Raw genomic sequence first — 13,101 nt, 5'->3', positions numbered from 1 at the left:
GTTCCAAGCTTGACTATTCATGTGACCAGCCGGCCTGTTTCTCTGGGGAATGCCCAACAAGGTTGCTTGTCTCTAGCTTTTGCACACACCTATACACAACCCCAACTCCTAGCATGCTCACCTCCCCTTTGAGGGTTCCCCCTCCATCTATTCCGTTTTCAAAATACTGTCTAGTACTTGATCTTCTCTGGACCTTGCCTCACTTTTTGCAGGTGTGCTGACACTTACCGGTTTGGTTTTGTTTATTTACTCCCCCCCCCCACCTCCGCCAGGTAGTCTTTATTTAGAGACTGTGCCTCCCTCCCCCATGTCCAGCACAGGGCTGGTGCCCAACCAATGCCTAGAGAATTGTTTAAAGAGGTGGACAGCGGGTACAGCTGGGGGCACCTCCGGGAAGTAGGAAAAAGGGTCTCCCCTTTCTCGGCTACCTGGCCCCCATTCATCCCCTCTTCCAGTTCCCGTGGGCCCCATCTTCTCCAGGGTCAAGCCAGAAGAGAATTGGGCAGCTTTCTAGTCCGGGTACCTCTGCACCGTTGTGTAGGGTGAGCCAGACCTGTCCCATCCAGGTCCTCTTATTAGAGGGCCCCACTTGTTTTGTTGCCCTTTTAAGAAAGAGGAAATTCTTCTCATAAACAAGCGCCTCAACCTGAGCGCGGAGCCTGACTGCCGGCCCCGCCGCATCCCCGGGAAATCGCGGGTGCTTCCAAGCACATCGCCCACTGCAAACTCAATCCAGGGGGAAAGGCTGGCAGCCCCTCCTCGCCGCTGCTCGCCACCGCTCGGGCTGGGAGTGGGGGGGGGGTCCCAGAGACTGGAAGAGGCCGGAGGAGGGACTTGGGGGAGCCTAGAAACAGCTCAGGGAACGTCTGTAAAGTGCAGTCCCTGCAAGGGGCGAAAGGGCGCCGGGCCGCTCCCTACGGCCGAGGGGGTTCCTCGCCCACGAAACTCACCCCCACCCTCCAGCCTGGGCGGATTCCGAGGCCCCGGGGCGCGAGGCCGGAGTGACCGCCTCCTCCTCTTTGGAGGCGGGGGTAGCGGCGCTCGGGACTGTCCCTTACCCCTAGGGGGAGCTGGGAGACAGCGCCCTGGGAGCGTCGACTACGCGGCGTGGGAGTCTCAGCCGCCTGGTCCCCTGGGGAGATGGCAAATGAATTGGGCCTCGGAGGCACGGACTCTTGGGTTCTTTGTGACCTGGTGCCCGAAGGGAGGAGAACCACGCCTCCGTTTTACTGCCTGGAAAATGGGTTTCGGGTGGAACCGAAAGGCTGAGGCCACTCCAGTGAGAGTAGGAGCGAGAGGCAGACATTCGAGGAGGGGGGACACTTGTTGATGATTCAGGGATTTTGTGCTTGCCTGTCTCCGTTTCCCTTCTCTTTTGGATTAAGCGGTCAATTAGCATTTATTTGGGCTTCCACAGTGGCTCAGCCGTAAAGAATCCGCCTGCAATGCAGGAGATGGCGGTTCCCTGCGTGGGGAAGATCCCCTGGAGGAGGGCATGACAACCCACTCCAGTATTTTTGTCTAGAGAATCCCATGGACAGAGGAGCCTGGTGGGCTGCGGTTCACGGGGACGCAAAGAGTCTGACATGACTGAAGGGACTAAGCACAACAGCATTTTTGTACCATTTTCAGACTCTTATTTTAAGTCAGTTTGGAGCCTGGGTCCCACCCTGGACTGGGTGGGTCTGTCAGGTCATTCCTGTGATAGTGCTCAGTAAATACTTTTGGAATTATGATTCTTTTGTTTTTAAATCTGAAGTGCCAGGCTCTGTGTTTAAGTGTCTTATTTACAACCATTGCAAGGTAGGTGTCCCCATTTTATAGTCAAGAACACTGAGATCTGAGCTAGGAAACACCAGGTCCCTATGGAACTCACGTTGGCCGACTTCCAGAACTCCCTCTCCATCTTGCTGCCTACACACACACACACACCCTTGTCTGGCAGGCCACTGTGCCCACTCATCCCACCCGCGGCCAGGCCCTGGTGGGAGCTCATCCCGAGGTCCTCCCCTTCTCCTGATCCTCTTCAGGAAGCCCATACAGAAAGCGTTGATGGGAACTGTGGGCCAGAAGAGTGGCTCCCTGGGTGATGAGACAGGTCCAGACCTGAGGGAGGGGCAGCAATGAGGAGGGGAGAAGACCTACGAGGAAGCCCCCAGTGCATCCCCGCTCTGCCCTCCGTCTGTGGTCTCCTTTCCTTGCCTCCCCCGTCCCCCAGGCACCCGACGACCCAGCAGTACCAGGTAGGTGGTGAGGCCCAGGTAGGCTGCGGCCAGCAGTGCTACAAGGCTGAAGTAGGCAGGGTGGGGGAGGTTGGACACGTAGCTGATCACAAAGTAAAGGTTGATGGCGCAGACCAGCACCAGGATGGAGGAAGTGATGACTTTGCTCACCCTTGGGAATGAGAGGGAGATGAGAGGGAGATTCAGAATCAGCCGCATCTCCCCCAGGGCCCACAGTCAGCCTGGAGCTAACGCAGGCTTCCCTGGGCTGTGGGATCTGGTGCAGACCCCTGGCCATTTTCTGCCTTCTGGGCCAGCCAGGCACCACACGGCCAGGATTTGGCAAGAGTAGAAGCTGAGGTGGAGGGGAGGAGCTAAAGCTCTAGAAATAGCCCCTGGCTCAGGATTCCAGTCTTGGCTCCTCCCCTTTCTAGCTGTGTGACCCTAGGCAAGTTTCTTAACCTCTCTGATCTTATCAGATATTCCTTATCTGGAATAGTGAGAATTCCTACCTCTTGGTAGTTGTGAGGATCAAGTGTGAGAATGTAAGCTCAGTGCTGGGGTTGGGGAGTACTCACAGGCCATTGGCAAACTCCTGCATCAAGGCGGGCATGCTGGTGAAGGTGAGGATGGGCAGCACAGCGAAGGGAAGCTGGAGAGGGTCAGAAGGAAGGGGCTGAAGGACCCTGCTGTTAGAATACAGTGAGGAGGGGAGGAGCAGGCCAGGGTTCCAGTCACCCTCTGCTTCACTGCAACCTTGGGAAAGTCCCCTAACCACTCTGAACCTGTTTCTCCACATCTATGGCTTCTATTGTGTATGCTAGTCGCTCAGTTGTGTCTGACTCTTCGGAACCCCACAAATGATGACCCACCAGGCTCCTCTGCCCATGGGATTTCCCAGGCAAAAATCAATTCAGTTCAGTCACTCAGTCGTGTCCGACTCTTTGTGACCCCATGGACTGCAGCACACCAGGCTTCCCTGTCCATCACCAACTCCCAGAGCTTACTCAAACTCATGTCCATTGACTCAGTGATGCCATCCTAACCACCTCTGTCATCCCCTTCTCCTGTCTTCAATCTTTCCCAGCATCAGGGTCTTTTCCAGTGAGTCGGTTCTTTGCATCAGGTGGCCAAAGTACTGGAGCTTCCGCTTCAGCATCAGTCCTTCCAGTGAATATTCAGGACTGATTTCCTTTAGGGTGGACTGGTTGGATCTCCTTGCAGTCCAAGGGACTCTCAAGAGTCTTCTCCAACATCACAGTTCAAAAGCATCAATTCTTCGATGCTCAGCTTTCTTTATAGTCCAACTCTCACATCCATACATGACTGTTGGAAAAGCCATAGCTTTGACTAGACGGACCTTTGTTGGCAAAGTAATGTCTCTGCTTTTTAGTATGCTGTCTAGGTTGGTCATAGCTTTTTTCCAAGAGCAAACATCTTTTAATTTCATGGCTGCAGTCACCATCTGCAGTGATTTTGGAGGAATACTGGAGTGGATTGCCATTTCCTTCTCCAGGGGATCCTCCCAGCCCAGGGATCGAACCCAGATCTCCCACTGCAGACAGATTCTTTACCATCTGAGCCACCAAGGAAGCCCCAAGGTTGTGGGGGCTCCAAAGCAGGAGAAAGTGTTTGGGGGCTCTGGCTCCAGGCTATCTGAGTGTGCATCCTAGCTCTGCTGTGCTGTGCTTAGTCACTCAGTTGTGTCCGACTCTTTGTGACCCCATGAACTGTAGCCCGCCCGGCTCCTCTGTCCATGGGGATTGTCCAGGCAAGAATACTGGAGTGGGTTGCCATGCCCCCCTCCAAGGGATCTTCTCAACCCAGAGATCGAGCCCAGGTCTCCCGCATCGCAGACGGATTCTTTACCATCTGAGCCACCAGGGAAGCCCCCTGGCTCTGCTACTGGTCACTGAATTGCGTGCATCAGTTTTTCCATCTGCAAAATGGGGATAATGGCGGTTCCTACACCCTGGGGCAGCTATGGGAAGTACCAGAACCTTGTAGGTAAAGTGTGTTTAGAATAGTGCCTGGGAAGGGGGGGAGTCTGGGGAGGCAGGGGATTGCTGTGGTTCCTGTTTGGCCCCACAGGGCGGAGGAGGTGGTAGGGCCCGCAGGCTCACCAGCAGGCTCTGCAGCACGTTGAGCAGGTCATTGAGGCCTGACAGGTCCCGCAGGTCCCTGAAGACAGCCACGAGCACGGTGGGCAGGATGGCGCAGGAGCGAGTGAGCAGGACTCGGGTGAAACGTGACCACCGCAGCTTCAGGAAGCCCTGGGGCATGCAGTGGGGAACTCGGTGGTGGGATGTAGGACTGGGGTTTCAGGGGAGGAATCCTCCGTCCTCCCTCAGCCCATCTGATACCTGGAGGAACCCTCTGTTTTTCCATCTTTGAAATGGGGGCAGCTCTGTCTATAGTTGGTGGTGAGGGGATAGATGGGGGGAAATTGGGGGCAAGGTTTTTTCCCTCCTACAGCTGATTGCTGAAGCCTAAACCGTTTTGGAGAAAAGGCTCCTATTAGTCCTGGGTAAGTCTCAGGCCTCACCTCCCTAAATCTCCGTTTTCTCATCTGTTAAGTGGGGCTTCTAAGGGTACCCGTTGGGCTGCCTTAAGGATCAAGGAGGCCCATGTCTGAGTCCTGAGTGGTCTGCCTTGTGCTCAGACACCAGCCCGGCCCAGCCACACCTCCATCACAAACTGTCCCGCGTAGGTGCCGGTCATGGTGGAGCTCTGTCCAGCAGCCAGGAGACCCACGGCCCAGATGTAGAGGGCTGCAGGGCCAAAGAGGCAGCCCAGGATCACGCCCTGGAAAGAGGGGTGTGGTCAGACCATGGACCCACCCCCTCCTCGCGCAGGCTCCGCCCCTGAAGTGGGCGTGGCGAGGGGGGTCCCACTGGATGGAGCCCTTCCTCACCCGCGTCCAGCCCTGCCATTTGCTCACTCCTTGGTAAATGTCCACTGCCACTGTCAGGTTGTTCCTGGGAAAGATCGTCGCGTAGTCCTGGAGGCTGCTGTTGGCACAAATGTTGAACTGCAGGCACCGGGCAGTAGGAAGGAGATGTGAAGCACACACTCAATACTGGAAAATCAGACCTCCAAGCCTTGACCAAGGGTTGAAAACTGGTGGCCCACAGTCTGAATCCAGCCCGACATACTTTGCTTGGCCAACAAATTTTTTTTCTTTAATGTGAATTTGTTGACAACATTTACAATTGAGAAGCATTGACAAGCCTGGTTTCTAGCTTCTCTTTGATGGTGAGAGCTGGCATTACCACAGAGACACAATTGGCTGGCAGTAACTCAAGCAAACTCACAGGCCCTTCTCCCTTACCTGGGACCCACTTCCCACAGCTCTGCGACTCGGTTGGTCTTGAAGACAATGTGTGACTATGGTTTGCCATCCTGTTTAGATCTCTCTCCTTGCAGGAGCAGAGACTCACGGAGGGGTATGACCTCACAAGGTCACTCAGCAAGGCACCCAACAGTGTCCTGACTAGTCTGTTCTGACCCCATCAACCCCCTTTAGTGCCTCTGGACAGAGACCCACCCAAAAACTGAGACAGACCCAGGTCCCAAATCCCAGAAAGCCAGGGAGGAGCTGGTTGGTTCCTTCTCTTTCAGAGTCCACTCAAATACCATCTCGTCCAAGAGGCCTCTCTGGGCCACCTGGGCTAATGTAGAAGCCCCTCCCCAACCACACCCCCAATTATGTTTCATCATCCCCTTTATTTTCTTTACAACATTGTTCATATTTTCCTTTGAAATCAATCAACTGATTGGTTGATTTTTTTCCAGTTTGCTCACTGCCTCCAAAGTTAATCTACAAGAGGGCAAGTCCTTTGTATCACTGACTGCCATATCCCCATGGTCTAAGACACTGGCTGATACATAACAAAAATCTGCCAGTAATGAAGATTATCACTAGAAACTCAAGAGAAGAAACTGACTGCTTGCATATTCCCAACCTCACGCTCATACTTAGGCAGGCACCCCCTCCTAGAAGGTTCTCCCCACAGCTGGCTGGGCAAATCCTGCCCATTCTTCAGGTGCAGCTGGAATGCTGGGTCCTCCAAGACTCAGCTCCCCACCCCCCATCACCTCCCCTGGATTTGTGTGCCTTGGAGCCCCTGGTGTGAGGGCTGACCATCTACAAGCCTGCAGGGGGCAGCTGTGTCTCCCCAGTGGGGTGGGAAAGGGGCTCCCAGCCAGAGGCCAGGGTCAAGACTCCCTCCCCTCCCCTGTAGGGCAAGACAGAGACTCAAAGGGCTTAGCTGCCGTCTTTGGAGGCCCCCACAGAGCTTGAGAGGCATGAATATATGGGGTGTGCCTCACCGCAGCCTGGTTGGTCTGCTTGTAGAAGGCTTGCCCAAAGACAGCCATGACAAAGAGGTTGATGAAGAAGGAGACAGACAGGGCGATGGTGGCTTCAATCAGGAAGTACATGTTGGCTTCTCGGATGTCCGCCCTCCGGGACCGGTCTACCTCTCGAGACTATGAAGGTAAAAGGGCGGAAGCATGGAAGTCCGTTAGAGTTGTCCCAGAACTCTGTACCCTCACAGTCCACTTACGTTCCCCCCAACCCCGTTCTCTCTAAAGCCCCCCTTGCATGTTAGTCTGGGATAGTCCTTTGTTTCTGTCTCAGGACCTTTGCACTTGCCGGTCCTTCTGCTTAGAATATTTTCTCCCCTAATCTTCCTTCCCATCCTTCATGTTTCAAAAGTCACCGCCTTAGAAAGGCCTTTGCTGGCTACCTTTTCTAGGGGAGCCCCCTCCTCAGTCATCCTCCGTCATGCTGCTGTTTCCTTCAGAGCATCTTTCACAATCCATTTCTTTCCTTTACTGTTGACTTGCTCATGGTCAGCCTCCCCGACTAGAAATACATGCTCTAAGAAGTCAGAGGACTTATCTGTCTTTTTCCTCACTGATCCTCAGCTCCCAGCACACAGTTGCTAAGTCGCTTCAGTCGTGTCCGACTCTGTGCGACCCCATAGACGGCAGCCCACCAGGCTCTGCCATCCCTGGGATTCTCCAGGCAAGAATACTGGAATGGGTTGCCATTTCCTTCTCCAGTGCATGAAAGGGAAAAGTGAAAGTGAAGTCGCTCAGTCGTGTCCGACTCTTAGCGACCCCATGGACTGTAGCCTACCAGGCTCCTCCATCCATGGGATTTTCCAGGCAAGAGTACTGGAGTGGGGTGCCATTGCCTTCTCCGCAGCACACAGTAGACTCTCTATTATTATATATCGAATAAAGAGTGATTCACTTTCTTCCTAAATTCAAAGGCAGGCGTCGAAGGGGCGGGGCTTCAGCCTTGGGGGCGGGGCCAGCGCGGCGCTAAGGGAGAGAGCTTGTCTCCCTCCCCTCCAGTCTGCTCACCTTCACCAGGGAGGAATGCAGGTAGATGTTGTGGGGCATGATGATGGCGCCAACGATGCCCACGGCCTGCAGCAGCTCAGGCTGGCCGCAGCCTGGGCACGAGGGCAGGAACAGGCCCTGAAGCAGTGCTCCCTGAGCAGGCCGTGCCACCACGTACTGCGGGGTGAGTGAAAGTCGCTCAGTTGTGTCCGACTCTTTGCGATCCCATGGACTGTAGTCCATGGAATTCTCCAGGCCAGAATACCGGAGTGGGTAGCCTTTCCCTTCTCCAGGGGATATTCCCTTACTGTGGGGAGGAGCCTCGTTAGGCCCCGCCCCACCCTTGAGCAGCCTCTAGAGTGGGGGAGAGGGACTAGAGGGGGGAGGGGAGAGGGACTGGAGGGGGGAGGGGCGAGGGTGGAGAGTGAGGTGGGGGCAATGGGCGGTGGGCTGGTGTGGGGGTAGGGCATGGCTAAGGTCCTCTCCCCTGTCCCGTCGGGCTCTTCATGGGGCAGAGTAGGGTGGCTTTGGTGCAGGGCCCTGTTAGGGCTCTGGCTTCCCACCTCATAGCCGAAGGTCAACGCCATTATGGTAATAAGAAATCCAAAAAAGGCTTCCAGCTTCCGCAACCCTAGGGTGAGAGCAAAGGGGCTGAACAACAACAACAAAAAACACCCAAAACCAAAATTGTAACTTAAGCAATTATTAATGGCTGATATCTTGAGCACTTTGTTCCAGGCACTGTACCCCGGGGTTGACCAGTGTTACCACATTGAATCCTCCCCGCAGCCCTGTGACCTCTGTGCTAGTATCTGCGTGTTGTAGATGAAGAAACACTAGTCTAAGTTGCTCAAGGCGGTGCAGAGCGAGGTTGCTCAGAGCCCTTCTCCCAGTTCACCAGAGCACCATTACATTCATTGCCAGCCCCCTCCTCGCCCGAGTCCCGCTGGGGATGAGGAGCACACACCCACCGTAGTTATCAAGGAAGAGGAAGAAGAAAGTGTCCACGATGGTGATGAGGACACCACCCCAGAGTGGGATTCTGAAACCAGAGTGGCCTGGGTCAGCCTAGCCCAGTTCAGGAGTCTGGATCTCCCACCCTCAGGGCTGGAGACCGTGGAATGGGGTCTCCAGGGAACAGACACTCAAGGGGCCCCAGACAGCTGAGGGAGAGGGGAGCCGGAGTGCTGGAGACCTAAAATGGCACCTCCATGCTGGGTGGGGGACCAGCATGGTAGGGAGCTTGGGGCTGCAGTACTGAAGCCTGCAAGATGACCAACATCTGTCTGATTGGCAGCAAGTCTCTTTACATTATCTGGGTCTCTGTTTCCCCATCTGGCAGATTGGGCAATAACTGAGTCAGAGATGACTGCAAGATGAAGTGGTCAGGGGGAAATAGAAGGCCTGGGGAGGAAGCAGCAGTTGTTCCCAGCCCTGGGCTGAAGAGCTAGGGCCCCTCTGGAGTACCGTCCGGCTGAGAGCAGACTGAATGCAATAGCTGTGCCAATGACTTCCTGCATGTCTGAGCCCACGATGGCTAGCTCGATGGTCAGCCAGAGGAGGATGCGGGGCACCTAGGGGGAGGACGTAATCCCGTCAGCAAGGCTGTCTCTTGTCTCAGTTCTGCACTTACCTGTCTGTAGCTGGCTCTATATGCCTGGGCTGAAAGCCTGCAAACTACATTTGCAAGTTGGCCTTGCCAGTTGGCTTCATGGTGCCATGGTGGTTTCACATGTAAAATTAGTTAACAAAACTTCAATTCTATAGAGTTGGGAGATAAGAAGGGGAAGCTTCCACACCCTTCAAAGATAGCACAGCCCAAGAGAAAGAAGACTCTTCTTTCCTGGAAAGGACTTAGGCACTGAAAAGTCATGGCCTCTTTGTTTGCTATCAGCCTCCCAAGTTCCCTTTTCCCTCCGTATAAGTGTTCTTCCCTTGCTGCGTAGAGACCTTGCAGGTGGCTCCCCATGGCTACAGACCCTGAATTATCATTCTCTGCTGATCCCGAATAAACCCATCTTTGCTGGGGAAATATCTGACCTAAAATATCTGTTTTAGGTCAACAATAAGAAATAGCTAAGGAAAATTAAAAAACAGGAAGAAATCTTTTTTCCCCCTGCTTCTGGGAGCCAGCCCCAGCAAGGGCACCACGTAGTCTGGGCTCCAATCAGCAGTGGTGGCAATGTTTCTAGAAGCTCAACAGCAAATGATGGTCCTTGGGTTTCTGTCCAGCAGCTTTCTGATCTCTAGGTAACACCTCCTTCTCTTGCTCCTTGAGCTCTGTCAACACCTTTGTGACTACATCCTGCATTAGATGCCTACGACCGATCCAGTGGTATAATTTCTGTTTGCCTGCCTAGATGCTGACAACAGCCAAATGCCCAGTGTCCACCCCAGCCAATGGTTATTCCACACCAATTTTGCCCCCTCCCGGGCCCCCCGCCCCCGTTTTTCTGCTTAGGCAAGTCACTTCCCCACGTTTCAATGTCCTCTTTGGTAAAAAGAGCAAGGTATCTCTAGTGTCCCTCTCATTCTGCATTCTATTCATTTGAGCCTCAGCCTTATCTATCACGCAGACTTGCAATGCTCCACTTGAGATGATATTTTTATTTGATCATGGAAGCTTTCAATGGCTTTTTGGGATTTTGGGGCTACAAATGCTTCCTGTCCAGGGGCACCAAGCTCACCTTAGGGTAGTAGAGATGGCAGACCTCGCCCAAGTCCTTGCCTGTCACCACGCCCAGCCGGGCAGCCAGTCGCTGGCAGAGCAAGCCCAACACTGTGGCCCACAGCAGCACCCAGAGCAGCTGTGAGAAGCCAGGGAGAGGCCGTCAGCCAGATGGACTAGTTTCTGATAACCCCCAAATCGCTGGGGCCTTCTAACCTAGGACACTCACTGGGGAGAGGATGGGGGAAACAAAGCTGGAAGACAACCCCTCCTACACTCCACATTGTGGCAGGGCTGCTTTGGAGACCCTTTTCTCGCCCATTTGAACTTAACACCTGTTCCCAGCAACACAGGCCAGGCAGGCCACTCTGGGGAGTTGTGGCAAAGCTGAGGCTCTCCACCCACTTAGCCTGGTCACCACCCTCCCCACGGTGCCCTGACTCCGTCACTTTGAATCCAGCCACAGCCCCAGCCTGAAGATCCGACTCGATGTTGCCTGGGTCCAGGAATGCGATGCTCATGAGGAATCCAGGCCCCGTGAAGGCCCACAGCTTCCGCAGGCTGAATGCACCCTGTGGAGGGGAGTGGAATGAGAGGTCTTGGGTGGGCACAGCTGGCCTTGGCCAGCCCCCAGTTGACACCTTCTCAGGCTCAGGGGCCCGGGCTGGCCAGTCCTGCCCTCGATTCCTGGAGCTATCACCTGGAGGGTTAGTGGAGCACATAGGGTGGGAGGGACTCAGGATTTGCTGAGTCCTGGCAGATCAGCTGTCTGGATGGGTCAGTTCCGCGGTCTACACCTGATTGGCCCGCCTCATGCAGGTCCTGACTCAGCAGATCCTCAGAGCCCAGAGGGGAACTTTTCTGGGTCAGACCTCCCTGGTCCAACTCCTCCCTCCGCAGCCCCTTCTCAGACCACAGGGCCTCCTTTCTGGAGTCCACCAAGCCGAGAGTCTCCCCACCCCCATTCTGGGGAGCCTGAGTCTCTCTGAAGATTCTGGAAATGCAGGATGACATGTCCTAGGCTTCCCTGGTGGCTCAGACTGGAAAGAATCTGTCTGCAGTGCCGGAGACCTGGGTTTGATGCCTGGGTCAGGAAGATCCCCTGGAGAGGGGAATGGCTATCCATTCCAGTATTCTTGCCTGGAGAATCCCATGGACAGAGGACCCTGGTGGGCTACAGTCCATGGGGTCGCTGAGAGTTCGACATGACTGAGCAACTAACACATACACTGTCCCAGAAGCCAGCCTGCCGGCTTCACCTCTCCCCATGCCCTTGTCTGCTTCCTTTCCTTAAATATTACAACAAATCCTTGAGGCTGCAAACCAAACTCATCCCGCTTCCTTTCCCCTTCCTAGGAGAGCTGAGATTCACTTAAAAAGCCACTTGGTAATTTTTAGACAAATATTAAGCGCCCCAGCTAAGCACTTGGGGAGAGAAGCAGGAGGGCGCCAGTTCCCATTGTCCGTCACTGCTGCTCAGAGCCGGGAGGGACTGGCCCTGATCTTCAGGAGACCTCCCTCCCCAGGCTGGTGAGATCCTGCATGATTAGTGCATCTTGAAAGACCCCAGGAAGTCTCCAGCGTTCTCACCGATTCTGTATCCGGAATGGGGATCTTCTCACTTAGGTAGGTCCCTCCGGGAGGCGCTTGCTGTGGCCCTGGACTGGGTGGGCTGGAAATGGAGCCATATCTGGTCCCCCCCTGCTTTGGGGGACCCGTGCCACCTGCGAAGGGCCCCACAAGCCTTGGTGAGTGACCTGCCTCTTTCTACTGGCCCAGGGTTAAAGCCATCTGTCCTCTTCCCCCACCTCCTCCTGGCAGAGAGGAGAAATGAAGGCCCCACCGAATAAGAGCCCTTCACTCCCATCTTGGGTCCATCACCTCCACCCATGGACCAAACACTCCAGAAGATGTGTGAGAAGTGGAGCCTTCAGGGTTCCCTCCTTCCATGGGAGGGCAGAGATTCCCAGATCTAGTTCTCTCTCCATGGAGGATGTGGAGAGGGACATGGGTTCCGAGGAGGCGAAACTGACACGACCGCGTGCCCCGAGGCCGCATCCCTGCTGCCTACAGGAGCCAAGGAACCTGCAAGGGCTCTGCCCTTGGGCTTGGGAAGAGCCCAGCCCCAGGCTGGTGTCTGGAATTGTGGTTGAGATCCGGACTCCCACGGTACAGCAGGGACTTCCCTTGCCTGCCTTGACTCTCCCCATCACACTCCCACTCAGGCTCTGTCCCTGGAGGGGGCCGCTCACCTGACATGAGGACCGCAGTCTCGGGCACTCTCTCTGCGAGTGGCTGGTGCCGGGCAGCCCCTCCCGGGCAGCATGGGAAGCCCGTGCTTCCTCTCTAGGCAGTGGTGATTGTGTGCGTCCACGCCCTCTTACCCATCCTCAGCTGTCCTCACACATAGGCACGTTGTGAAACACTTTCTAAAGGCAGAAGTGGCCAGTTCTGGAGGAATGGTCTGGGTGGCCACAGTAAGGACATTTGTTCCCTTCCTGGCCTGAGCTCCAGAACACCTCTGGCTCCCTTCCAGGCACCCCAAGTTCTGCGCCTCTCCCAGGTTAGCTTTGATTTTGGACAACTTCCTGCCACTTGGGCATGCATGTCTAGGTCACGTGACTGCCCACCAGCCCACCCTCACCCTGTACAAGCAGTCAGGTCCTTCTCCTTTTTAATCTTGGCTCCCATGGCCACTGGGAGGAAGGGAGTTTTGATGGCTGCCTAGGTCTCAATGGCCCACTGAGTGCCTCAGAGGGAAAGATCTTCTGGGCACTGCCACAGGGACATGCATTGAAGATTCAGGCCAAAGAGATCCCCGGAAGAAAAAGGCACTGGAATTCTGGTCTTGGTTCT

General features: G+C 55.0%; 1 protein-coding gene across 1 annotated transcript; it reads right to left on the bottom strand.

Moving 5' to 3' along the window:
* Nucleotides 1–1,614: 1,614 nt before the first annotated feature.
* On the bottom strand, nt 1,615–12,538 carry SLC11A1 (solute carrier family 11 member 1). Its single transcript, XM_081583963.1, has 15 exons — nt 12,498–12,538; nt 11,836–11,969; nt 10,695–10,817; nt 10,265–10,384; nt 9,045–9,151; nt 8,549–8,619; nt 8,141–8,208; nt 7,599–7,754; nt 6,555–6,713; nt 5,164–5,253; nt 4,908–5,027; nt 4,346–4,495; nt 2,801–2,874; nt 2,241–2,394; nt 1,615–2,106 (listed from the first exon to the last, which is right to left on the bottom strand). Exons 1-15 carry the CDS (start codon nt 12,502–12,504, stop codon nt 1,993–1,995), a joined length of 1,647 nt encoding a protein of 548 aa, XP_081440089.1. The 5' UTR covers nt 12,505–12,538; the 3' UTR covers nt 1,615–1,992.
* Between the last annotated feature and the right edge of the window lie 563 nt (nt 12,539–13,101).

The sequence above is a fragment of the Giraffa tippelskirchi genome, chromosome 3, assembly GCF_054371585.1.
Source record: "Giraffa tippelskirchi isolate mGirTip1 chromosome 3, T2T-mGirTip1v1.2.pri, whole genome shotgun sequence".
Classification (NCBI taxonomy): domain Eukaryota; kingdom Metazoa; phylum Chordata; class Mammalia; order Artiodactyla; family Giraffidae; genus Giraffa; species Giraffa tippelskirchi.
Note: the sequence above shows the minus strand (reverse complement) of the source record. Positions and strands in the feature narration are given on the sequence as shown.